The sequence below is a fragment of the Leopardus geoffroyi genome, chromosome E3 (genome assembly GCF_018350155.1).
Source record: "Leopardus geoffroyi isolate Oge1 chromosome E3, O.geoffroyi_Oge1_pat1.0, whole genome shotgun sequence".
NCBI lineage: Eukaryota > Metazoa > Chordata > Mammalia > Carnivora > Felidae > Leopardus > Leopardus geoffroyi.
The window spans coordinates 23,885,981-23,910,299 of NC_059340.1; the positions used below are offsets into that span (position 1 = coordinate 23,885,981).

Below are 24,319 nucleotides of genomic sequence, written 5' to 3' on the forward strand. Positions count from 1 at the left end.
AGACCTTTGGGTAAAAAGGGGCAAAACTGTACCATCTAGAAGAAAAGAGCATTTAATACACGGCCACCACGGAAAGAAAATTCCACACAACTCGCAGAAGTTACCTGTACAGCAGCTTTCGTGCCAAAAAGAAAACGTGAGAAGTGCAGCTCTAAGGTACAATTTCACGTATCAAATGTGATTGACAGACCATTCAAAATCACCACTGTTCTAAAGCCACAGGTAGAAGGGAACACTGTTGTGCTCCTCCTTCACAACTTACACTTTTGTTCTTTTCAAGAGCTCCTTCCAGACTTCCTGAGAAGCTTTTCACTCCTTTGTGCATTTGCAGCCGTGAGTCAAACGGGCGGGCGCCGTGTGCTTTCTGTGGGTGCCTGTGAGCCGTGCTCAGCCCCGCCTGGCCCGGCAGGTACAAATGCTCATTCATTCCTTCATTCGACAAACAGTCATTGAGGTTATTAGGTGCCGGACACTTTGCTAGGTACAGAGGAGAGCCAGGGACACGGCCGTGCCTCGTCTTCACAGCAGCGAATAGGTGTGTGAGAACATCTCATGTAGGGAGGGAGGGAGTTCTACAAGGGCGCTGTGGGGAGGCACGATGCTCGTCAGTTTGGGGCGCAGATGGGACAACAGCGTCAGAAGTGGGGGGTTGGGGGGCTCGCGGTTGGCAGCGAAGGGGAGCACAGGGCTGGACTGGGCAGTCCCGGGATGGTGCCATGAAACCAGAAGTTCAGCATTGCCGTACCCGTTGAGGCCCACGGTAATGACACCAAGGCAGGATTTCCTAGGAACAAACAGCACCCCAGACTCCTCCCCCGGCCGCAAATGGCACCAGGGCATGCTCCAGCCCACACTGAACCGCCCACCCTACCACCTGCAGCAAGGAAGAAGGGACTTTTTGGGGGCTGCCCGCCTCCACACACCCTTGTCCTCTGAACAAATTGCCTCCTCTCTCAATCACATTCTCTCCCTTGTTTATGACCCCTGCCCTTTCATAAATGCAGCTCCAGGAGCTTCCGTGGCTGGATTTCAGCAGCTGTGGACACCTAATCGATAGCTTTTCATAACGATTTTCTCCCCAGCGAGGACTCTGGCCCAGACGACTCAGCTACAACACACCTGGATTGCACCACACAGGGATGTCAAAGCAGCCAAAGAGGCAATTTACCGGTTATGACTTTTAAGGGCTCATTCTGGGGCTGCTGTCGGAGAGAGAGGCCTCCACCAACTGTCAAAAATGCCTCTAGAATCCAATGTTGGGGATGTTGCGTCTGAAGGGTGGTGCCTGGTGGGTTTGCTGGGGACACATTCCAAGGGAATCGAAAACAGATCATTCAAAATCCCGGGCCGGGGACACTGCATTCCAGAGTCCCAACCGTGTGATGAATTTCCGCTCGAAAAGCTCCTAGAACTGGAAGGGGCTTTCAGTTCATCTGCCCCAAACTGAGTCATTCACATATGAGCTCCACAATTCTGGCCATACTCTTGCTCTAATGTTCACTTTTATTTCTCTTTAAAATCCACTCACTTTTTTTTTTTTAACTTACATAAATCTATGGCTTTTTTTTTTTCTAAAACTTTGCTAGAACCGTAAATGGAAAAACAGTATCTCTTGCCACCAACAGGAGGGGACAGTAATACCAGACACAGAGGGAGAAAAGATTTCGTTCTACCTAGGTGGTGTTTCGCCGTTGGAGAGGTGTTACAGGCCCATGAACATGAACCCAAGATCTCCTCTCTGATATAATCAGAGGAAGGAATGAAAATTGAAAAGAAAAATCACGATAGCACTATGTTTTGGTGTCTGTAACGTGAGTGGTGTGTCACCCCAAGTCACTTCGAGTATCACCCCAGACCACCTGGTTTAGGGACACGTTTACCTCTCAGGAAACACGAGCCTGTCAAACTCTGTAATTCTATGAAAGACGACACAGACACTAAGAACACTCAAGTCATTCACCCAAGGTCAAAGGCAAGTCCATGAACTCACTGAACCTAGAACGTGGGTTTCTTATTCTTTGGATGCCACTGTTGAACTGATTCCCTTCCCTCATGGTGCAGGACCCCTGAGCACGACTTAAGGTGATTCCTTAGAAGTTCTCAGGTTCCCCAGCAGGGCTGGGCTCCGACCACCATACTGCCGACCAGCTATGCATAATCAGCCTCTCCTCCTTCCCTGCAAGCCCTGCCTCTCCATCCGTCCTGCTTTCAGGAACTACTACCTACATAAACTCCCTGCTGGTCCAAACTCAGACACATGGGAAGGTCAAGAGTGCCAATGCCTCATGCACTCCAGATAAGGTGCTAGTGTGTGTTGTGCTGGATAGAAACACTGGATAGAAGAGGACAACTCTGGGGGCACCCGGGTAGCTCAGTCGGTTGAGCATGTGACTTCAGCTCAGGTCATGATCTCACGGTGCATAGGTTCAAGCCCTGCATCAGGCTCTGCGCTGACAGCTCAGAGCCCGGTGCCTGCTTCAGATTCTGTGTCTCCATCTTACCGCCCTTCCCCTGCTCATGCTCTGTCTCTCAAAAAACAAAAGAAAATGTTTTAAAAAAAATGTATTAGAGGGCAACTCCTATCCCACTCAGCGAGGGCATTCTTTCCTGGATAGAGAGAGAGAGAGAGAGAGAGAGAGAGAGCACGCACTGAAAGCCCAGGGACATGACAGAAGGAACGAGAAGAAAGAGGCAAGACATAAGCAAGACAGCTAGATTGAAAATTTGTACCCCAGTGAGAAACACCGCAAAGAAATCCAGTAGTTCTAGGGGGTAAAAGACAATTTTTTTTAAGTTTAATTAATTTATTTTGAGGGACAGAGACAGCACAAGTGGACGAGGGGCAGAGAGAGACAATCCTAAGCTAAGCAGGCTCCATGCTGCGAGCACAGAGCCTGACATGGGGCTCAAACTCACAAAACTGCGAGATCAGGACCTGAGCTGAAACCGAGAGTTTTGCTTAACTGACAGCTGCCCAGGCGCCTCGTAAAAGACAATTATCATGCTAGTTTCAGGTGAAAAGGACTTCTTGCACCTTCAGCTTCCCCACCCCACCTTCCTGGTCCTTTTTGCTAATGACAGAAGGAGATATCTTTGTTGGCACCGGGACCTGGGGACGCGGTTAACTCACGTGCCAGGAGTTCCAAGGATTTTGCTTTGTTTTTCACACAAGAGGTATCTAAGATGAGACCACGATAGCCAAGGCATGGATACAACCTAAGTGTCCATCGACAGGTGAATGGACAAGGAAGATGTGGTATGTATACCCACAGGAATATTATTCGGCCACATAAAGGAGGGAAGTGGGTCACCTGTCTACCGCCACAAAGAGAAAGATCACCAGATATACGGATGGATAAGGCAGTTCAAGAATTCAGTATGAGGAAGAAGAGTACATGTTATCAAAGCAGTAGAGCTGCTGTAAGAAGAAAAGTAATGTTAGAAAATTGCCAGCTGCATTCTAAACGGGACTCAAGGAAACATTACATCCCTGCGACTGTGGGGAGGGAATAATCTAGAGTCAAGAACGTCTACAAACAATAACCAATAATGATGGGAAACTGGAGCTGGAAGCCCAGGTTCCACATTTCAAGCTACATTTTATCAGTGAATAGGACAACTCAGGAGAAATGGCAGTTCAGAGGCAAAGGAAAAAAGGGATAGAAGAGGTAAGACCCAAAGAGAACAAATCTGTAAAAGTGAGTAAGAATTTAACAGGGAATCCCGATGAATAGATAAGAGGGATGCTATTGATCAGAAGTGCTAGTAAGTGCTGAGGCAAAGTCAGGAACCACACTCGAACACATCCAGATTCAATGTTTTAATTTAAACAATAGAGGGGCGCCTGGGTGGCTCAGTCGGTTAGGTGTCCGATTTTGGCTCAGGTCATGATCTCGCATGGTCCTTGGGTTTGAGCCCCGCGTCAGGCTCTGTGCTGACAGCTCAGAGCCTGGAGCCTGCTTTGGATTCTGTGTCTCCTTCTCTCTCTCTCTGCCCCTCCCCCACTCGCACTGTCTCTCGGTCTCTCAAAAATGAATAAATGTTAAAAAATTTTAAAAATAATTAAAAATTTTTAAAAGAATAAAAAAAAATAGGGGCGCCTGGGTGGCTCGGCCGGTTACGCGGCCGACTTCGGCTCAGGTCATGATCTCGCAGTCCGTGAGTTCGAGCCCCGCGTCGGGCTCTGTGCTGACAGCTCAGAGCATGGAGGCTGTTTCAGATTCTGTGTCTCCCTCTCTCTGACCTTCCCCTGTTCATGCTCTCTCTCTGTCTCAAAAATAAATAAACGTTAAAAAAAAATTTTTTTTTTAAATAAACAATAGAGAAAATTATAGGGGTGCCTGGGTAGCTCAGTCAGTTAAGTGTCCAACTTCAGCTCAGGTCATGATCTCATGGCTCATGAGTTTGAGCCCTGTGTTGGGCTCATGAGTTTGAGCCCTGTGTTGCACTGACAGTGTGGAGCCCGTTCTAGATCTTCTGTCTCCCTCTCTCTCTGCCCCTCCCCTCCTCGCTTGCTCGCTCTCTCTCAAAAATAAATAAGTAAACATTCAAAAAATAAATAAACAATAGGGAAAATTGTATAAGCATCCAGGCAGGGGGGAAAATGAAATAGTGTGTCTGCAAAGGGAAAAAAGCAAATCCAGCTGACATAAAACTTCTCTGCCACCCACACAGACATGTACACACCCTAAGACAACAGGACCGTGTCTTCAGAGCTGTTTTTGAAAAGATTTTGTCCTAAAAATTTTAATTCAGCCAAACTATTGCTCGTGCATGAGAAAGGCAGGAAGATAGTCTCTAAATCTGCAAAGGGCTCAAATTAAAACACGTACCAAAAAAAGTTGTTTTTTTTTTTTTTTTTTTTTTTTTACCTTATAAGAGTTTGTCATCTGGTTGAGAAATAAAAATGAACAACTAAAGAAAGGTATTAATTACAGAGAAAGGAAGCGGAAGCTCAGAACCAGTAAACACAGACTTCTGCTATTACTATGGTTTAAAGCTAAAATACGACATCAAACGTAGTATTTGAAACACGACACATTACAGGAGACGATTTAATAACAATTACTTAGCAGCAAAGTCAGCAACAGCAGCTACCACTGTCCAACCTCTGTGGCCCCAGGGGATGACCTTCCTTTAGCTCTCGGCTGAGACTGTTGCCTTTAGCTGTCACGCCTTATCTAACTCTGCTGGGGCCTACGCTTTCTCGACCATGTCCCCGACTTACCAGCAGATAGGGTTTGGGGACAAAGTTACTGCCATCCGCCCAGGACACCATGCTGAAAATTAGCTTGAGAATGGTTTTCAAGATCATGTTATGAAAATGTCTTTTTGATACACTGAGTGCCTTATGAGGACTAAATATTCAATTTTATCTACTTTCACAACATCATAAAGATGCTTAAGCCCTTTGGGGATTTTTGAAAATCCTGTGGTTACATGCTCTTTCTTATTCCTAATTATGCCTATTTGTGTTTTCTCTATTTTATCAATCTTTCAAAGAATCAGTCCTTGGGTTTGTTATTTTTTTTTTAAATCTACGTTACTGTTTTCCTAGATTCATTTTCTGTTTTTATCTTTCTGAATCATTCCTTCCTTGTCTCCTTGTTTGATTTATCATTCGGCTAACTTTTGGGGTGGAATCTTTAGTTCATCTTCTCCATTTCATACAGAAGCGAGGCAACTGCAGCACCCAACTTTGGGTACACCTGACTGGTTTCAACAAATATTATTACACGCGTTATCATTACTTTCCACATACTGTACACCCGCAGTTTTGAAAGTCTTCATTTCCCTGAGCAATTGAGAGGTGTGATTTTAACTCCCAAGGTTAGGCTATTTGTGATTTTATGAGACATGGCAATACAAACATATTATTCAGTAATATGGAGGCACACAGAAGTCTCAGAGTCAGAGGAATCAAAATCAGGTGCCTCCATTGCACAGGAATCAGAACGTCGGGGGTCAGGCAGTGGGCTGCGGTTTTTGTGAGAAGCCTTATGATGTTATTTAACTGTTCAGACGATGTAGACATTATTTTGACAAATATAAAAATCACAAAAGCAAGTGGAGTAAAATACTGGGCAACCATAACCGTGGACCGTGTTGGCAAGGGGAGGTTGGGAGTCAAGACCCCCTTTATTACTCTCTGCTAAGGCTTTGGTCACATATAAGGGCAACTATTAAGAGCACATAGATAGCTTGTATAACTTCCACCTCAGCAGAAGGAAAAAAAGGGGAATAAAGAAAGCTCCATGGGACGCCTGGGGGGGCTCAGTCGGTTAAGCATCCGACTCTCGGTTTCAGCTCAGGTCATGATCTCACGGTTTAGGAGATCAAGCCCCACATTGGGCTCTGAGCTGACAGTGCGGAGCCTGCTTGGGATTCTCTTTCTCTCCCTCTCTCTCTGTTCCTCCTCCACTTGTGCTCATGCTCTCTCTCTCTCAAAACAAATAAAGTTTAAAAAAATAAAGAGAAGAAAGAAAACTTCACTGATCCAATATCAGAATTGGGAAAGAAGGAAAAAACGAAATAAAGTGAACAAAATAAATGACAGAAAAAGTCCAAGTATGTTGATAATCAGAACACACATAAACATGTAAATCCTCTTACTGAAAGATGATTATCAGACTACAGACAAATACAAAAGCCAGCCAGGTTCTATTCACCCAGAAACACATCTGAAGTAAGATGGCACTAAAAGTATGAAGGGAACCCACAATAAGCATCCTGAATCCCTAACCATCTCTTTTAAAAAGAAAAAGAAAAATCTCCAAAAGTAGAAACAGTCAGCCAAAATTTTCAGAAATATGTTTTTCACCTTGCTCCTTTTTGTACTTGAACAGCACCTCTTGACAACTTCCCGTACGGGCATGTATTTTTCTTTATCTGCTATGTTGAATTCCACCATGTGGCTGTATCTTTATTTGCGTGTTTTCTTACTTCCTTACTTTATAGATGCAAGGATTTGTATGCTGGGGACATTGATGACTGTAACAGAGGTCAGACATCTTCAAGATATGCAGTATCATCATCATTTTTTAAATAGGTTAATAGGATTTACCAAAGCTGAGTGTGGAAGAGCCCAAATAGACCGGTAGCCATGGGAAAATGGTAAAGTCAAGAAATGTAAAGCTACGTTTCCCTCAGGGGCTGGCACCGAGTGAGGGATGCTGGAGGGGTGGGTACCTCGAATGTGCCGTGCGCATGCCCTGTGCTCCACTGTGGTTTATGCACAATCCCTCCCCACTCCGCCCTCCCCAACACTGTGTTCATTTACTTCCTGGTCACGCCCCACCTGTGACCTCCTTCTCTAGCTATTCCGGCTCCTGAGTTATTGCAGCCACTTCCATGAATTCAATTACCACCCACAGGCTGGCAATGCTCACACTTTTTTGCTCCAGCCCAGGTAGCTTCACTATAGCCACCCAAGTTGCGTCTTAGTCACTTAAGGAAAAGAAACCCATTCAAACCAAGCCCAGCAGAAAGTGGGGTTTGGGGAAGGATGGGGGGAGCCTTGTGGCTTTCATGGCTGCTCTCTGTTGTATGCACGGTCTCTGTGTCCAATTTCAGACGTCATGGGAAAAGAAAACACGACCGGGTGACCACCTTTAGCAGTGTGGGGCTCTGGGAAGCATGGGTTCTTTATCAACTACCGGGAAGAGAGAAATGTGGGCACATCCAGTCCAGGGTGCTCTTTCCCAGCCAGATCCAGAGACGCTCTGGCTCGCGAGGGTGCATTTGAGAGCTTTTTGTCCCTGCTGGCTTGGCTGGGGTGGAGGGTAGGGTGAGCAAGGGGAAGCTTCTAGCTCAGTCCTTAGGTTGTCTGGTAGTCAGGAGGTCAGACATGCTGTCAGTACCTTGTAAATTGTTTTGTTTGAGGGGGAATCCTCGGATTCTTCTTCCAATTGGGGTTTGTGACCCATTTTTCCCCGTGCTGCATCCCCCCCCCCCCAACTGTCCCTGGGACCCCAGCCAGGTCTGCTATCCACCAGCAGGCACTCAGATTATGAGACGCACTTCCCACTGCCGCTTGCCACAGTCCTGACCTCAGACCCTCAGGGCAAAGCCTGGCTGGACGTCTGTGTTGGCCACGGCGGCCCCAGACCTCAACGGATGCTTCCCAACCTTGGCTTCAGATCCTAGCATCGTTTGGGGATGGTGGGGGTGGGGAGATGGTGCTGGGATGGGTAGGACTTGAAAGGCCACCCACATCCCTTCTGTCATAGTCAGGATGGTAGTGAAGGAGGCCGGTGAACTCCAAACCCGTGGGAACAGGATTGCTTTCTGGTAACCGGGATTCGGCGTACAGGATGCCCATCAGCGGTGGAGCTCTACAATCCCGGGTGTTTTTTTTTTTTTTTTAAATAAAGTTTTGCTTTATCTTTGAAAAGTATTACACAGTTAAACAGACTTTTTACTGGTGTTCGGCTCTATGAATTTTAACACGTGTATAGATTCACGTGACTACCGCCACAATCAGGATACAGAACAGTCCCATCACACACCTCCACCCCCCCAAAAAAATCTCCTTATCTGCTTCTTTATAATCAAACCCTCCCCCTGCCCTAAACCCTGGCAACTACTGATTTGTTCTCTATCACTGCAGTTTCGTCTGTTTGAGAGTGTCATATAAATGGAATCATACAGTACCTAACCTTTCTTTCACTGGGCATAATGCCTTTGACATTCATCCAAATCACAGTTTTTTAAAGGAACCACAGATAAAGGTTTTACATAGGTCGTTTCAACTGGAATTGTAAGGAAAGTTTGGGTTAGCCCTCGGGTAATGCAGTAGGAAGAAGGTATTGGAACTTACCAAACCTAGAGTCCAGATAAAATTATACAAAACCCATCCGGGGAGGTGGGGAGGGGGGGGACAAAAAAATCTAAAAATACTGCAGAGCTGAATCTTTTCCTCCAGTTCTTCACGTCTCCATTCGCTTTTCCCATGATGCCCCATCAATTTGCAATTAAAATTGGAATCACAGCTTTTTAAACCACCCAGACTTCGTAATGTCAGCCAGTCCCTCCCAAGCTGTTGATGGACCATGACAAGCAAGTATGATAAAATAATACAGCGCCATCAAAGCAAGAGGGATCTAAGTGGGTCGGCCAGCATGTCCCAATGTGTGCAATATGTACCACCAGCTGAAAGAGAAAGATGTAGGCGGCCCACGGACACGACTTGAAATGCCACCTAATCACATCATTAGAAAATAATGATCTTTCCTTTTCCTTTCTATTCAAATCTTCTGATTACACCAGGGAGAGAGTTTTAGTTAGGTGCTAAAATGTTGTTAACACCTCTCTAAGGGGCTTCTTCCTCTCTCTCATCCTCAGAAAGCGGGAGGCTGCCTGATGCCGTGTGCCTAAGGCCGTTGGTGGCACAGGCACCAGCCCGTCTGGGCTGGAACTGAATTGTGTTGTTTGGTTTTTACCACATTTGTGTTTATGACAATTTTCTGTGCCAGGCAAGTAGGGATTCTCATGTCGGATGGTGATAGGAAGTTTCACGTTTCAGTAAATATGTTAATGCACAAGTTATGAGTGGACTTTAAGGTCATGTGAAGTAAATTAAAATATCTGTAGACACATCCAAAAATAAACCGCGAAGATGGTACCCAAATGCCTGAAGGTTGGGAGGAGACGTGTGGTCAGATTTCAGATAGAGCTCTGAGGACCCGATGGCTGAGGAGACTCGTGGACAGAACTGCCCCACGGGCATGACAAAGCCCGCTCTCCCACCACCAGCTCATGCCTCCGGGCTCTCAGTACTGACCGTACACCCATCCCAACGGATGTCCCTTCTCATCAAGGCTTTGCTTGGCTTTAAAGGGAGTCGTGCCCGGTTCTGACACACCTGGTTCTCCTGAGGGGTGGCTGCCTTCTGGGCTCCATCATGATCTCTGGCCCCAGGCTCCTCTGCACCCCCATCCCCGTGTTCGTCTGTTGTTCTGAAGGTGCCAACTACTGATCAAGGCTGAACAAAAATTCTTCATGTCCACCCCTGGCCATCCCTTAGCCTCTCCCTATTAGCAAGATTCACTCTCCCGGTTGGACTTCTGTCTACACCAAACGACCGAATCACAGAGGCGGTCACCTTCTGTGCAAGCAAGGTCATCTCTAGAGCACGGACCTCTGAGCTTCCCTACCCCATCCAGTCACGAAAGCCAGAAGAAGCGCGCGGAAGGATGGAGAGCCCCGAGCTGTTGTAAATGGCACTGTGCGCTGGGGGGCAGTGACCCAGCTGCACAGAGCGGTCTGGGACAGGGATGGTGCCACAAACTCAACATCCTCCAGGGACTCGGATGACAACGAGTGCTGGAGATTGCGGGCTCCCTCCCTGGGGGCCAGTTCTAGAAGCACATAGGTTTCTCCAACCATGGGTCATCCTGGTTCTAGATTCTTCTCCTTCCTCTTGGTCCAACTGATAAGACCCCAGCTTTCCTCCCCTTGACAAAGGTCCATGTTAGGCCTCTTGTCTTCCAGGCATGCCCATCAGCTTACCTCCTCCAGGCAGAATCCAGGAAGGGGGATCACAAGACTAATAAAATCTAATGCGTACTTACAACATGGAATCACTACAACAATCCGGGAAGGACGAACACCCACAACAGCCACATCTTGCATAGGAGGAAGCAAAGCTTAGGAAGGCGGCAACTTACCCCTCAGCTAATATGTGCCAGAGGCAAGACTGGAAAAGCAGTAGTGCCTGTTTCCACCACCCAGCCCATCAAAGTCAAGACAGGACAGTTACAGGTAACATCCAGCCCACAGACATGTTCAGTTTGGTCCACAGCTGTTCTATAGAAGTTGTGAATCAGTAAGTCACAATTATAAATTGAGATTCGCTTTTTTTAAAAAGTGCCATATTTCAAGCTTTGTTCTAAAAAAGGGAAAACCTAGAAGATCTGGCAATACGGAGATGGCAAAAAAAAAAAAATCTGTTGGGATTAACTGTGGTTGTCCCCTCCAAATGGGACAAGCGCCCTCTCTAACTGGGACTTGCCCTTATTGCCCCTTCTCTTTCTTTACTGCCCCACAGCCAACTTCATTCACTCACGCGTGTGCCTACAGAGTCCCTGGAGGATGCTGAGTTTGGGACGCCACCCCTATCCCAACCAGCTCCTCCGCAAGATACAAGGTCTGGGCAGCTCGGTCACTGTTCCTGTTCATAGGGCCATATTCAGACCAGCTCTGAGCTCACCATGCTTTCACACACTTCCCGGCCATCAGCCACCCATATCGGGTAGAGGTGCTCAAGGGTTCATGTCTGGGAGACGACCTTGCTGGCACACTCGTCATTTGAACAATGTCCAAATTCGAGTGCCTGTGAAAATGGCTTTGACTTAAGTACCTCCTAGAGCCATTTGTGCCCATCCCCTCTTCTTCATCCTCGGCAGGAAAGAACAACCGAATTCAGTCAAGCCCTTCCCCTCCCGGAAAAATGACAGACAGACAGCGATGTGGACAAGTTGCCCAAGGATTTCTGGTTAATGGAGAGGTCTGTGCTAGAGAAAATACCAGAACAGGGGCCTACAGTAGGGATTTTGCCACCACAGAGCTTTGCAGTGACTTAACTCATTTTTCACGGAATTAATAATTCAGATCCCCCACTGCTTCAGCCAGAAGTGGCCATAAACTGCAGAGAGTTTAACCAACCACTTCTGAAAATGGGGATTGATCCTGGGAAATGCTGGCTCCGCTTTAAGCCATCTCGCTTGAGCAAAATGAAAGCCGTTAGGTGATTTCATATCTTCATTAAAACCATCAAAGCAGAAACACTTGCAAAGAGGCTGCCGGTGCAGAGCACGTCTCCCCACGCTCCGGCAGCTTTGGGGAAGTCGGAGAGATTCAGATCCCGATTACCCTGCAGGCAGGTGTTACGGTGTTCGGTTCGATGTGAAGGGCCCCACACACGTAAGTCCCCTAGATCTAGCAATGCCATCGAGGCAGCTGCCTTGCCGTGCACATTGATGAGGCTGGAATGAGAGTGACAAACTGGGCGACATGCATACCTTTTCTGGGTTGGAGCAAAGCTAATTCAACCTTCAAAGGATCTCAAGCAGTTACTTAAGAATGCTGCAGGTGTCAAAAGGGCCTCAAGGACCCGCAGAGAGAGGGAGAAGGACTGTGCCATCCCCCACCTCACTACAGCAGAACATGACTTTCCGGTCTTTGGACAGTTCAAGGACACCTGCAGATAGACATGTGGTCAGTCAAGCCAGGGGCTGTACTAGGAAGCATGTTAGGGTCCAACCCCAGCATGTCACTTGTCAGGGCCTGAAAGAGAGCAAGCCCTTAGTGGGTGTCGTCAACAGGAGCAGCAGCACCACCCTGTTGACTTCCCACCCTCACACCTTGCCACCGCGAAATCCCTCAGCAAATTCTGCAAATGTACCTCCAGGATGCAGCCAGCGTCTGAAACAGATGTCTTTGAGTAGGTGACATTTGAGCTGGAACCTGCATGATGAGAAGCAGCCAGATCTAGGATACAGCAAATGCCAACACCCTACAGCTTAGGCATCAGCTCCCCCAAATGTCTCTCTAACCCACGCTGTGTGAGGCCCCCTCCTCCGTGATCCCACAGTGCTGGGAGCACCCTCTCTGTGTCTGCAAGTCTTGCTACTGGACGTGTGTGCCCTTCAGCTCTTTAAAGGGGATCCTACTTCTCGTCTGCACTTTTCCAGGGCTCGGCAGAGCAGCTGGCATATAGTAGATGGCCAATAAAGGTGTGTGGGACTGAGATCAGAAGTGCAGTCGTGGAATGAATGGATTCAGAAACAACATTCCTTCGGCCACTCCCTTTGAAAATCCTCTCTGCCCACTGAGACCCAAATAACATATTGCCTCCTCCAGGAAGCCTTCCAAAATTCTCCCAAGTGGATCTCATTTCCTTTCTGTACTGCTAGAGCTCTGCCTGGATGTCTATTATGGTATCTCTCAGCATCTGATTTTCCATGAGCATCTCAAAATCGGATCACACTGTGAACAGCCCCGTGACAAGACCTGTGTCCTATTTACCTCTAGGCCCTCAGCACCTGGTTCCATACAGATATGATGAAAAATAATTAATAACTAATGACAGGTAACACTTGTTGGACACCTTCCACATGCCAGAAATCTGAGTACGTGTGCATGTTATCACTCATTCGATCCTCAAGGCAAGCTTGTGGGGTTAAGGCACAGGGCTCGTCCCAGTGTGCCAATGGAACTGAGACACAGAGAAGCCGTTGGCTGCTGGACACAAACCTGGCAGGTGGTGCAAGTGAGGAGATTCCAACCCATTCATTCTGATTCCAGAGCCAAGCTCTTGTCTTTTTTTTTTTTTTTTAATGTTTATTTAATTTTGAGAGAGTGAGTGGGGAGGGGCAGAGAGAGGGAGACACAGAATCTGAAGCGGGCTCCAGGCTCTGAGCTGTCAGCACAAGGCCAGATGCAGGGCTAGAACTCACGGACCGCGAGATCATGACCTGAGCCGAAGATGCTTAACCCACTGAGCCCCCTGGGCGCCTCCCAGAGTCAAGCTTTTAATCACTGCGCTGAAGCTGCCTGCCCTGGTGCTTTCTGCCTCCTTACCCCCATTTTGAGGTCATCTCGCCCATGCCTTTTGAATCTGGGCTGTCCTCCTCCTTCCAATAAGATGCGTCTGTCCATCCCTCCCCCTCACCCCACAAGAAGCCCCACTCTCCCAAGAGCCATCGCGGCAATGCCCTGCTCACCTCTCCCCAGCCTCAGGGTGGGTGCGGGTCTCCTTCGCCCAGCCATGAACACCGAGACCAGGAGGTGCCCTGAGTTTGCAGAAAGGTGCCTCTTCATCAGCATTGACGGCTATCTACCCAACTGAAGGCAAGCTCAGGATGCCCTGCTGTCACAGACACCCTCTAAACGGCTGCTGCTGGGTATTGTTACATCCAGGGACAATAAGTCCCAGGGACAATTTTCCCCTGTGGAGCTCCCTCTACGGAGCTGAGAAAGCAAAAGTGACACCTTGCCCTAGGTTGAAGCCTCACGTCATGCATCACAGAGTAGAAGAAAAGGGACTTTGCATCTTGAAATTTTAAAAAGACACCCTGTCTTGCATGAGCATCAAAATTAAAAAAAAAAAAAAAAAAAAAAAAAAGGCTTGAGACCCATTCCCATAAACTGCCATAGATTGCTGAGTCTCTAGTGGAAACAACTTGACATCTGATTTTTGCAACACTGACGCCTGCAGATATGGATGCAATGACCTATGTAGGTAGATCTGATCATTTTTCCACCCATGGGAATAATGAAGAAACCAATGGCAACTTTGTGGGGGGGGGTCCTTTAAATACCTGCTACACCTTTTATTCTGGGAATGCTGTTCTCCTGAAGTCTAGACTCCCTTGTAAATATTGCTTGTTGAAATAGCTCTCTGAAGCCTCTTGTTTGTCCTGAGTCTTCCATTGGCTTGTCTCTTCCAATCATTAACACATCAAAGCAATCTGAAAGCTAGAAACCTCTCAGGATTTACTTAAGGTGATTTTCTGCAAATTCTAGCAGGGTTTCCCCAGATGTCAGATATGTGGCCCATCTCCATAATCTGGGGGTACTCCACCAACCTACCCAAGATCACTGGGTAGTTATTATTTATTAAATATTTATTAAATATCACTGAATATTTCTCACAGTGAGAAAATCTGTATCTTTTCCATTTCATTTCCATTTCTCCTCTCTCCTACATCGAGGAGAAAGAAAAGTCTCATGCTGCAATTAATATTTCTCTAGCTGTTCTTAGTGGTATCTCCAGTACTCTCTTTTAAACTTAATTTTTTTTAATGTCTTATTTATTCTTAAGAGAGAGAGAGAGAGAGACAGAGCAGCAGCAGGTGAGCGGCAGAGCGAGAGAGGGACACAGGATCTGAAGCAGGCTCCAGGCTCTGAGCTGTCAGCACAGAGCCCCATGCGGGGCTTGAACTCATAGACTGCGAGATCATGACCTGAGCCGAAGTCAGACACTTAACCGACTGAGCCACCCAGGCACCCCTCCAGTACCCACTTTTAAACAAAAACTGATTAGGCTGCAGGATTGGAACGGTCCAGCCACCTTAGGAAGCAAAACTTCAATTGCACTCTTTTGTTTGCAGTCTATGTATTTTTACGATTCCTTTCTAATGATGGCAAAGTGGGGCTGGTTTTCCACATAGGGCGGTTTTCAAATGAAGTCGTTTTAAGAAAATATGTGTGTTCCCACTCTATTTGCATATTGTGCGTTAGGCGGACAAATGAGCAGCACACATCTAGGACACACAACAGTGGATGCCTGTGGTAACCCTGGGAAGGGGAACCACACGGCACACAAACAGGGGTGAGAAGGAGGGGAATACTTCTCATGGGACAGCCTTGATCACTTTTCAAGTTTGCATTATGTGAACATATTCTCTATTCCAAAATATATGCACTGGAGAAAAAAAAATAAGCCCAGCTCTTTATGAAAAAATTCTAATCTTTTAAGTGTGGAAACTTAAACAAAATATTAAGAAAATAAGAGCAGAGGCCGTGCCAGAATTTGGCAAATGTCATGAAGGGGGTTCGAGAATGCCTGGAGCCTGGAAATCGCCACCCTCAGAGAATGAGGGAGCGATGCTACCCCTCAGAAGTGGCAAGGAGGGGTCCCCGGCCTCCACCCCGAGCGGACACTCATGGGAGCTGGTGGCCATGGGCGCAGAGCCTCTGATTCCAAAGCTTGGGAGGACACTCCCCCAGTGGACTTGCGCCCAGGAGACCACGTGATGCTCAAGCCCCAGACAACCCAACCAGTACCATTGGCCCACGTGCCTTGAAGAACCTGCTCGGTAATGACCCCTCACCCCTCTCCCTCTGCTGTTATCCTGCTGAGAAAGCCCCCCCATGAATGCAGGACTGAGCCAACAGGCCAGCTGCGTAGCCTGACAGGCAGCAATTACCTCTGAAATGCTAACTTATTTCCACTCACTGGTGGCTTTTACCCACCTCGTCAAGCTGCCCATGGACTACAAAGCGCTGCAGCCCATTAGAAGAACAAAGTGGCAGCAAGAGCTGGCCTACAGCAGCCTGGCACTGAGCCTGGCAAATGGTAGGCGTTTGACAAATAAATGGATTAACCCGCCCGGGGTTAGCTCTGGAGGAGACGTTGAGTCCCATAGGTTTAGACCAGCTGTGACCTTTCAGCCCCTCCGGCCTGACTCACAGGCTGTGGGCTTGTCTACCCGCTCCCCCTGCTGCCGAGCCCTCTACGCATAGACGGCCTCCCCTCCGAGCCCTCCTCCGGGGGACCCCGATCAATGGGGAGCTGTGTGCTTCCACCCCCGCCCCACCCCCTCCGTCACTCAGTCATTCAGGGCTGATTCATGGAGGTCTGACCAAAGGGAAAGAAGTTGTCCTATAAGCCTGCACGCCAGATGCACGGAACATTAGCAGGCATGCAGGTAATTGCACCTGTGGGACACTGCCTTTGCCCTGAGCCTGTCAGGGACTCTCAGGACGTGCCTCCAAATATCTGGGTGGTCCAGCAGCCCACCAAGAACGTGCCCACCACATCATCTTGTTAACTCCCTGTGGGAATCAGTCCACACTTTCTCTCATTTTGGGATGGGTGCTTTCAGGGAGATGGCATGGGTAACATAGATCCAAGATGGGTGCGGCTCCTTGGCCAATCAGAAGAGGCCCCTGACGGCTGCAGAAACAGCAGTCTGGGGCTCCCTCCAGGACCCGGCATTTGCCACCTAGTCTCAGGCTCTTCAGAAGGTCTAGTGGGTCCCCACGGCAGAAGGCACCTCTGGGGGAAAGAGTTTCCATCGAACATGGAAACATGATGCCTCATTGAATCTAAGACCCCATTAATCATCAAATATCCTCATTCAGAGATGTTACAATGTGGGGGGAAAGTGTGCTCTTACAACCTTTGATAAATGGTATTTTCACATTTTCGCATCCCAAACAGCCTTAACAGGGGCGCCTGAGTCAGTGCTCAGTCAGTTGAGCATCCAATTCTTGATTTTGGCTCAGGTCATGATCTCACATCGTGGGATCGAGCCCTGCATTGGGCTCTGTGCAGACACCGCGGGGCCTACTTGGGATCCTCTCTCTCTACCCCTTCCCCACTTGTGCTCTATCTCTCACTCTCTCAAAATAAATAAATAAAACCTAAACAAAACCCCGAAGCAGGCTTAACAACGTGTGACAGCTGGAAAGCACCAGGGCTGTTAGTCTTTTCCCCCCTAAAGAGCCACATACCAGAGACCGTGGGGACAGCCCGCTCCAGGGCGAGCTCTCCCACCATCCCTGTAAGCTCCAGGGGCAAGCGAAGCCAGCTCTTCAAAACCTGTCTTTGAGCAATGACAGTTCTGCCTGCCCATCCTGAATGTTCCTTGGTGCCTGACAACTGTAGGCGCGCGAGAACTAACTATTACATCTCCAGTGTGCTGCAAGGCTGACAGCCAGCACACCATGGACGCTGGATTTATGGACTCAAGGGTTTCATTTAACCAGCGCATATGACATCCTCCTGGACCGAGGCAGGAAAACTCCTTTGAAGACATGTGTCTGCACAGACACTGCAATTGTGCGTGCAAGGGCACGTCTGTGGAGTGTGCAAGGGCATACATCTGCGCACACCTGACAAGTGTGGAACGGTCCGTGTCAGGTATTGCTTAGGGTTTTTTTTTATATGTTTATTTATTGATTTTGACAGAGACAGCACTAGCTGGGGAGGGACAGAGAGAGAAGGAGAGAGAGAGAATCCCAAGCAGTCTGCATGCCTGCCAGCGCACAGCCCGATGCGGGACTCGAACTCACAAAGCCGTGAGACCATGACCTGAAGGTGCTGCTCAGTTTGTTGCAGACGGCAGAGTCTTCTGCACTAACGGCTCCCCTCGCCTTCTGTTTGCTCTGCTGTTAGAATTTGATTTCTTGATTGAGATGACCTGGAGCCAGCAACAGACCTTATTCTCTGCTTTTGATTCTCTTTCTTCCCTGGACCGTCGCCTCTGGGGCAAATGTCTACTCTGACTTACACCATCCCAACAACACCATGGACGCTGAACAAACAAATCACCCGAGTTGTGAAGTCTAAAGTTTACCCAACAGGCTTATCTATCATAATGTTGTCACCTGAGCACAGAGTCAATTATCATGTGTTAACCTGCTCTTGTTGGCATTTCAGTGCATTTAGAGAAGATCCGCTTCCTCCTCACCCCCCACCCTCAGCCCCCTGCCGTCCCTGAAAACTAGCAAAATCAAGAACACTTAGGACAAAACTCAGCTTCCTCTAAGACCCGAAAAACTACCAGACAACGCACAGTTTTTATCGCTTTACGAAAGATGAACCCCTGGACTGTTCTGCCTTACACCCAACCCTTGCTAAATCATAGCATCCCAAATACAATCTTCGATTTTCACATGGTCCGTCTTGAGTTTCACAAGACTGGAAAGCAGGTCAGACATCAGTCCCATTTTAAAGGTGAGCAAACGGACACCCAGACGTGTGAAGTGACTTTTTACCAATGCGGAAGGAAGGAAGGAAGGAAGGAAGGAAGGAAGGAAGGAAGGAAGGAAGGAAGGAAAGGAAAGGAAAGAGAGAAGGAAGACTGTAAAATGAGAAAGCAAACTGAAGCAGAGCTGACACTAGAATTAAGAGCGGGACCCTACCTAGTCTATCCTGGGACTGCTTTTCTAGCAACTAATTAACTCCTCAGCCCAATCTGGTAATAGCAGCAGGGGCAGAAACCAAGTTTTCACGCTAGTGTGACGGTGATACCAGAAGCACTGGTAGTGAGGAGCTGCAGCCACCGCAGCAACAGCAGAAACATGGCTGCCATACCTTTATGTGCCACAGACTCTTCCGGGACACCTTCCCACACAACAGCCTTCTGTGACGACTGCTACGGGCCCCATCCCACGAGGAAGGCGAGACACAGGATGATCATGGTCTTTCAACCAACCGCACAGCATCTGGAGACCATCTCTGGTTCCCTCATCAGCCTGCTGTCATTTCTGCCTACCTGTCCCCTGTCCAAGCATGCAGCCGGCCTTGCCCCATAGGCCCAGCTGTCACCTCGGGGAGGAAATTGGGAGAGGGGAGCCAGCCAGACATGCAGGTGATGGAACTCAGAAACCTCTAAGGGGAGGGATCCCACCGCAGAGGGCTGGGCTCTCCCGGGCTGGTTCCCAAGAAGGGCTCAGGCTGGAGGCAAGGAGCACACAGACTCCGCCTCCTGGTCTCTCTGGCTGTATCACTCCGCCTTCAGGCACTGTTTGACCCCTCCTGGCTTATCTCCACAGAAAGAAGGCTCTCTCCTTTGCATTGAGAGTGAAGTTGGATTTTTCCCCTGTCTCTCTATATGGAGGCCTCGGGACCCAGAAGTTGTCCTGAGGAGCTTAACTGTGGGCAGATTATAATGCGATCCATGGCCTGTAACTCTGCCACTCTGAACTCTGCCTTTGGAAAATATGGTCTGCCACTCCGGGCACAAGGGCTCTTTGGCCATGTCTACCCAGGGGTCACCAGCTCCATAGTGGCAAGCTATGCAGAGCAGTGGTTAAAGCACTTAGCTGGCAATGCGCAGGCACACACACAGCCACACACACACGAGCATGTGTGTCTCCGTGGGCTACTACATGCCAGTGACTTCTGGCTCATCAGCCTGCTTTGGGACCCCATTTCAGACTTTTGGGGGGCTGCAGTTTTCACATGTGTGAAATGACAAGGGCAAGAGGCAGAAAGAGGAGCATCATATCACCTGCTGTCCTAACTCCCAGAATGCAGGAATAAAGTGAGAACGTGGATTTTAAAAGGGATCCCAGGAATCCTGGACATTTCTGCAATTGATGCGTAATTCTTGAACGATGATAAAGGATAAAGCACTTTCAGAGAAACGTTCTGGAAAGTATGCAAACAGCATCCAAATGGGACGGCATCACCTTACATAGAAACGGCAATCCACAACCAAACCCTGGACTCCCAGGGTGTGGGTCTGCAAAGGACAGACGCACAAACCACATAGCCCTTTCCTGAGCTGTAGGCTCCCAGCCCTCCCCTGGGGGTGTAGTGGGAATGGGGCAGACCTCCAGGCTAACCTTTCCCAGAAATACAAAGGGTGAAAGGGAGGGTAACTCAGACCCTGGGAAGCCGGGTGGAGGAGAGAGAAAAGTAGAGCTGTCAGTGTGCTTGATGTTAAATAAAACCTACCAAGGCTCAGTTGAGAATTTTAGCAGAATCCAAATGTGCTATAAAAAAAAAAAAAAAAAAAAAAAAAGGCACGGCTCCCATCTCTAAGGTTCACAGCTAAGCTGGCTTAGAATCACACATGCCAAGGTTAAAAATAAAAGGCAGCCATCCCTGAATGACACGGGCTCTGGGAAGGAAGCCGGAGGTAAGTTGCTTGACCATGGGCCAGGGAGAGGGGAGTGTAAACATTGGGTGCAGGGTTATCATTGTTTACTGGAGGACACAATATCTAAAAGCCAGATGCTCAGAATTTTGCTATTTTGCACTTAAAAGGCACTTCGTACTGGCCAAGGGTTTCATAATGATCTTCAGATTTTCCATCGAGGAAACCCTGCTGGGCATGAGTGTGTGGCCATGGCTGACCCACACAGGGCTCTGCTGCTCCATGAATTTGCCTCCTTCGCCCTGAGGTCTGGCTCTGACGCTGTCCTTGTACACCTCAAACACCCAAATGGGATGCCTGTGGGTCACAGTTTGGAAAGCACCAGACCTCCCATACTGTGTTGCCCTATTCCATTAAGCCAACATAATGGTGCCAGGGGTCACCAACAGGCCAGGTACCCCCTGCGGGCTCCACTGGAGTCACCTCCTAAGGGGGGGTGTGTGTCCCATCCCCTGCCCCCACAACCACGACCACTGCAGGCCAGGGCTATCGGCCCTATTGCCCCCTTGCAAACCCAGAGCCCCTCAGTATGAGCCTAGTTGGCTCCCCTAACAAAGTTTTCATTTGTCCAGGATGCTTATGGCTGCTACTTCCTAAAGGGTTTACTTTTAGAAACATTTGTTAAAAATTAGCTCTAGTTCCTGTAACAGCTACCATGTTATTCCTCCCCAATTCCAATACTATGTAGACATTTCTAGAAGGTCTTCAAGGGTCAGATGAATGATGGGAATTCTGTGATCCATGTGTTGTGGGGAACCCATACCTGACACCACTCCCAGGGATGCCCTGACTCGGCCCACGTTTGGGCCAGTCCTACACCTCAGCACCATTCAGGGATTGGGAGGCAGACGGGCACTGAACAGTAGAGCTATCACCTTCCAGAAGCTTCAGGCTATCCCCAGACATCACCAACCTAGATGACTCTCAGCCCTGCCAGTGTACTGGAGCAGACAGTCTATGACTGGCTGTCCCTAGGACCCTGGCCAGCCCTTACCTGAGGTGCCCACCAGTATCCCAAATTCCACATCCTGGCTGTGGGTTTAGAAGCACCACCCAGCGCAGGTGTCTTTTTTACACTTTGAAGGTACTTTAGAAAGGCCTTAGGAGGCACACCAGGACGAGGCTGTTTTCCTGACCACTGGGATGGATGAAAAAATCGAGGCTCAAAGCATTTCAGGAATTTGCTCAAGCTAAGTGACAGAGCATGACTCAAATCCAGAGTTCCTTTCCACTACCCTAAAGCCACTCATTCAGAGTCAGAGCGACCGGGGTGTGGTGGGCACAGGGTGGGGGCGTCTCAGTCCGGGTAAAAAAATGACCCTCCAGAAGGGACCCCCCGCCCCCCACCTCATCCCCACTCATCAGGGGAAGCCCTCTCCGTGTGCCTGAACTACCGGGGACCTCATCCAAGCGCAGAGCCCTGCCGCAAGGGGGCCCTATTCTGACTTTCCCTTCTCAGGGTCCTTCAGACGCCGGGGAAGATGAACGAAGGTCAGGAGAGGGCCTTGTTCTGAAGCGGCACGTGTCCCGGCCCGCCCCTTCCCCGGGCATCCCGCTCCACCCCAAAGGCTGGACACGGAGCTAGCTCACCAGCTTGCCCTGAGGTTTGGCTAGACATCCCGCTTCCCTTCCGGCGACTCCAGAAACAACCACCCTTTGCAGTTCGACAAAGCGCGTGCCCGTCTACACCATCCCCGGGAAGTTCTTGGTGAATCCTGCTAGAGTCTCCCCACGTGTCAGCTTGAACCACACAACGAACCGGATTAGAGGGAGAGGAGACGCCGGAGATGGCCCTAAGGATGGACCCGACTGGGGCCCCGGCGCGCGGAGCGGGGCGCCCCCTCCTTACCTGTACCAGTCCAGCCCGCGGCCGTAGTTCCTGTCGAAGAAGTGGGGCTCGGTGCCCAAGGCCCGCACGTCCGGGTGCACGCGGATGAACTCCAGCACGGCCCGCGTGCCCCCCTTCTTCACGCCCACGATGAGGGCTTGGGGCAGCCGCTTGGTGCCTAGCCTGGCCGAGCCCGAGTGGTTGGCAGCCGGGAGGCGAGGGGCGGGAGCGGCAGCGGCAGCGGCGGGCGAGCTGGGAGCGCCGGGCGCGCTGGGCGTGGGCCCCGGGGGATCGCAGGGGCGGGACTTCGGGAGAAGTTTCTGGCCGCCCGCGCCGGGGCCACGCAGGCAGCGAGGCGCGCCAAGGAGGCGGCTCTGGCCCAGGTCGTCGCAGCAGCACAGGAGACTGTAGCACAGGTAAGTGCAGGAGAGCGAAAGCGTGAAGGCGAAGAGCAGCCTGCGCGCCCTCCGCGGCTGAGCTGGCCCCGCGCGGCCCAGGACCCTATAGGCCATGGCTCCATGGGCCCGCGCCGGGGGTCATGGTTTCCGGGGGGCGCCGGCGGCGGAGCTGTCGTGGCCCTGCGGCCGCCTAGAGGGCTGGCGCCGCGCTGCCCGGGCCCCGCGGGTCGGGCGTGGGGGGCGCCGTCTTCTCCGGGCACTGCCGGCCGGGGCGCGCACCATGCCCGGGGATCCCGGGGACGGCGGCTCCTCGGGGGACAGGCGGCTGCGCGTCCCACATCTCCCCGTCCCGGACCACGGGGCTCCGGGCGGCGCTCCTCGGCTCTCACGTGCGCCGGCTTCGGAGCGCGCCCAGTGCCCGAAGCCCCATTCCTGGTCCCCGGAGCGCGGCGCCCCACGCTCGGCGGCGGCGCGGCCGCGCGGGCTGGCGGGCGGACCGGACGGTGGCGCTGGCGCGGGCCCCGCTCCGGCTCCTCGAGAAATGCCGAGCCGCGCGCGCTGCCGGCTCTATTTAAGGAGTCGCCTGACGTCAGCCGCGCGGGTCCCCCGAGCTCGCGCCCCGCCCTGGGACCTGGCCCGCCCCCTGCGCCCCACTCTCCTGCCCCTCCCAGGTACGCGCCACCCGGGCCCTCCCAGTTCAGGCCGCTCCCTGTGCAGCCCTGGCCGGCTTGGGGTGGCGAGGCATTTACTCCTCCAGGAGGCCGGACGCCCCCAGCACCCCCAGGGGTGGGAACCCCGGCCCAGGTTGCGCCAACATCCAGCCTCAGACCCCGGCGCAGACGCAAGCACTCTACACGGATGCACGGTCCCACCACACTGACACACACACGCACGCACGCACATACACAGGTACACACGTACCCTGACCAGGACACACCCCCTCACCCCACAAGGGCGTGGAAACACCAACACGGACCCTCCCCTGTCCCCTCACCCCCGTCTCACCAGACACACACAGCCTGGAATCAGACATCGTGCCGTGTGCGCACACACGCGCGGGACTGGGACACACGCTCTAGACGGGGATGGGTGGAGAAGCAGGGCGTGAGTGAGATTCCGTGACTATTCGCGGAGCTCCTTGGCCCCCCGCGCGCTGACTCATATCCAGGCGGCTCGCTCTGTCTCACACCCATGAAGCATGCGCCCCCACCCCACTGTCACTCCACAGTTCCCGGGACGCGACGGGCGAGAGAACCCCAAAGGAGCGGACTCCGCGCGGGGCCGGTTCCTCTCTTAGCGGCCGCCCCCTAGCGGCGAACTGCTCCCCGGGGAGCTGTTGGGGGTCCCACAGCGTCCCTGAGGTCCAGGATGCTGTGGACTTCATGCCGTGGCACGAGAAGGAAACGCAAGGGAGGACTTCTCCAGGAGCATTTCCTCTTCGAATGATTTCCCGGCAATTGCCCGTAGGACAGTTTTCAGCGACCATGCGCAGAACAGGCGTGGGTGACCAACCCCAGTGCTGCCCTGAGTGACCACACTAGTGGATCAGAACCGTACATCAGAACAGACCTAAATCACCGTGGCCAAGAACGCAGCTAAGTTGTCACCCCACAGGAATGCCAAATCACTGTGCCCAGGTGTTCACCAAGTGCTACCCACACACCATTCACTGAGCGACCACCATCGCCTCCACTGCC

The 24,319-nt window shown here is 50.6% G+C and overlaps 1 protein-coding gene across 1 annotated transcript in view; it reads right to left on the reverse strand.

Annotated features, from left to right (window-relative positions):
* The window catches only part of HS3ST2 (heparan sulfate-glucosamine 3-sulfotransferase 2), a 94,506-nt gene extending 71,316 nt beyond the window's left edge, over nucleotides 1-23,190 (reverse strand). The window contains exon 1 of the mRNA XM_045459853.1: nucleotides 22,246-23,190. Within this exon, the coding sequence (XP_045315809.1) occupies nucleotides 22,246-22,736 (491 nt within the window). The 5' untranslated portion in view covers nucleotides 22,737-23,190. The remainder of the gene's footprint in view (nucleotides 1-22,245) is intronic.
* Between the last annotated feature and the right edge of the window lie 1,129 nt (nucleotides 23,191-24,319).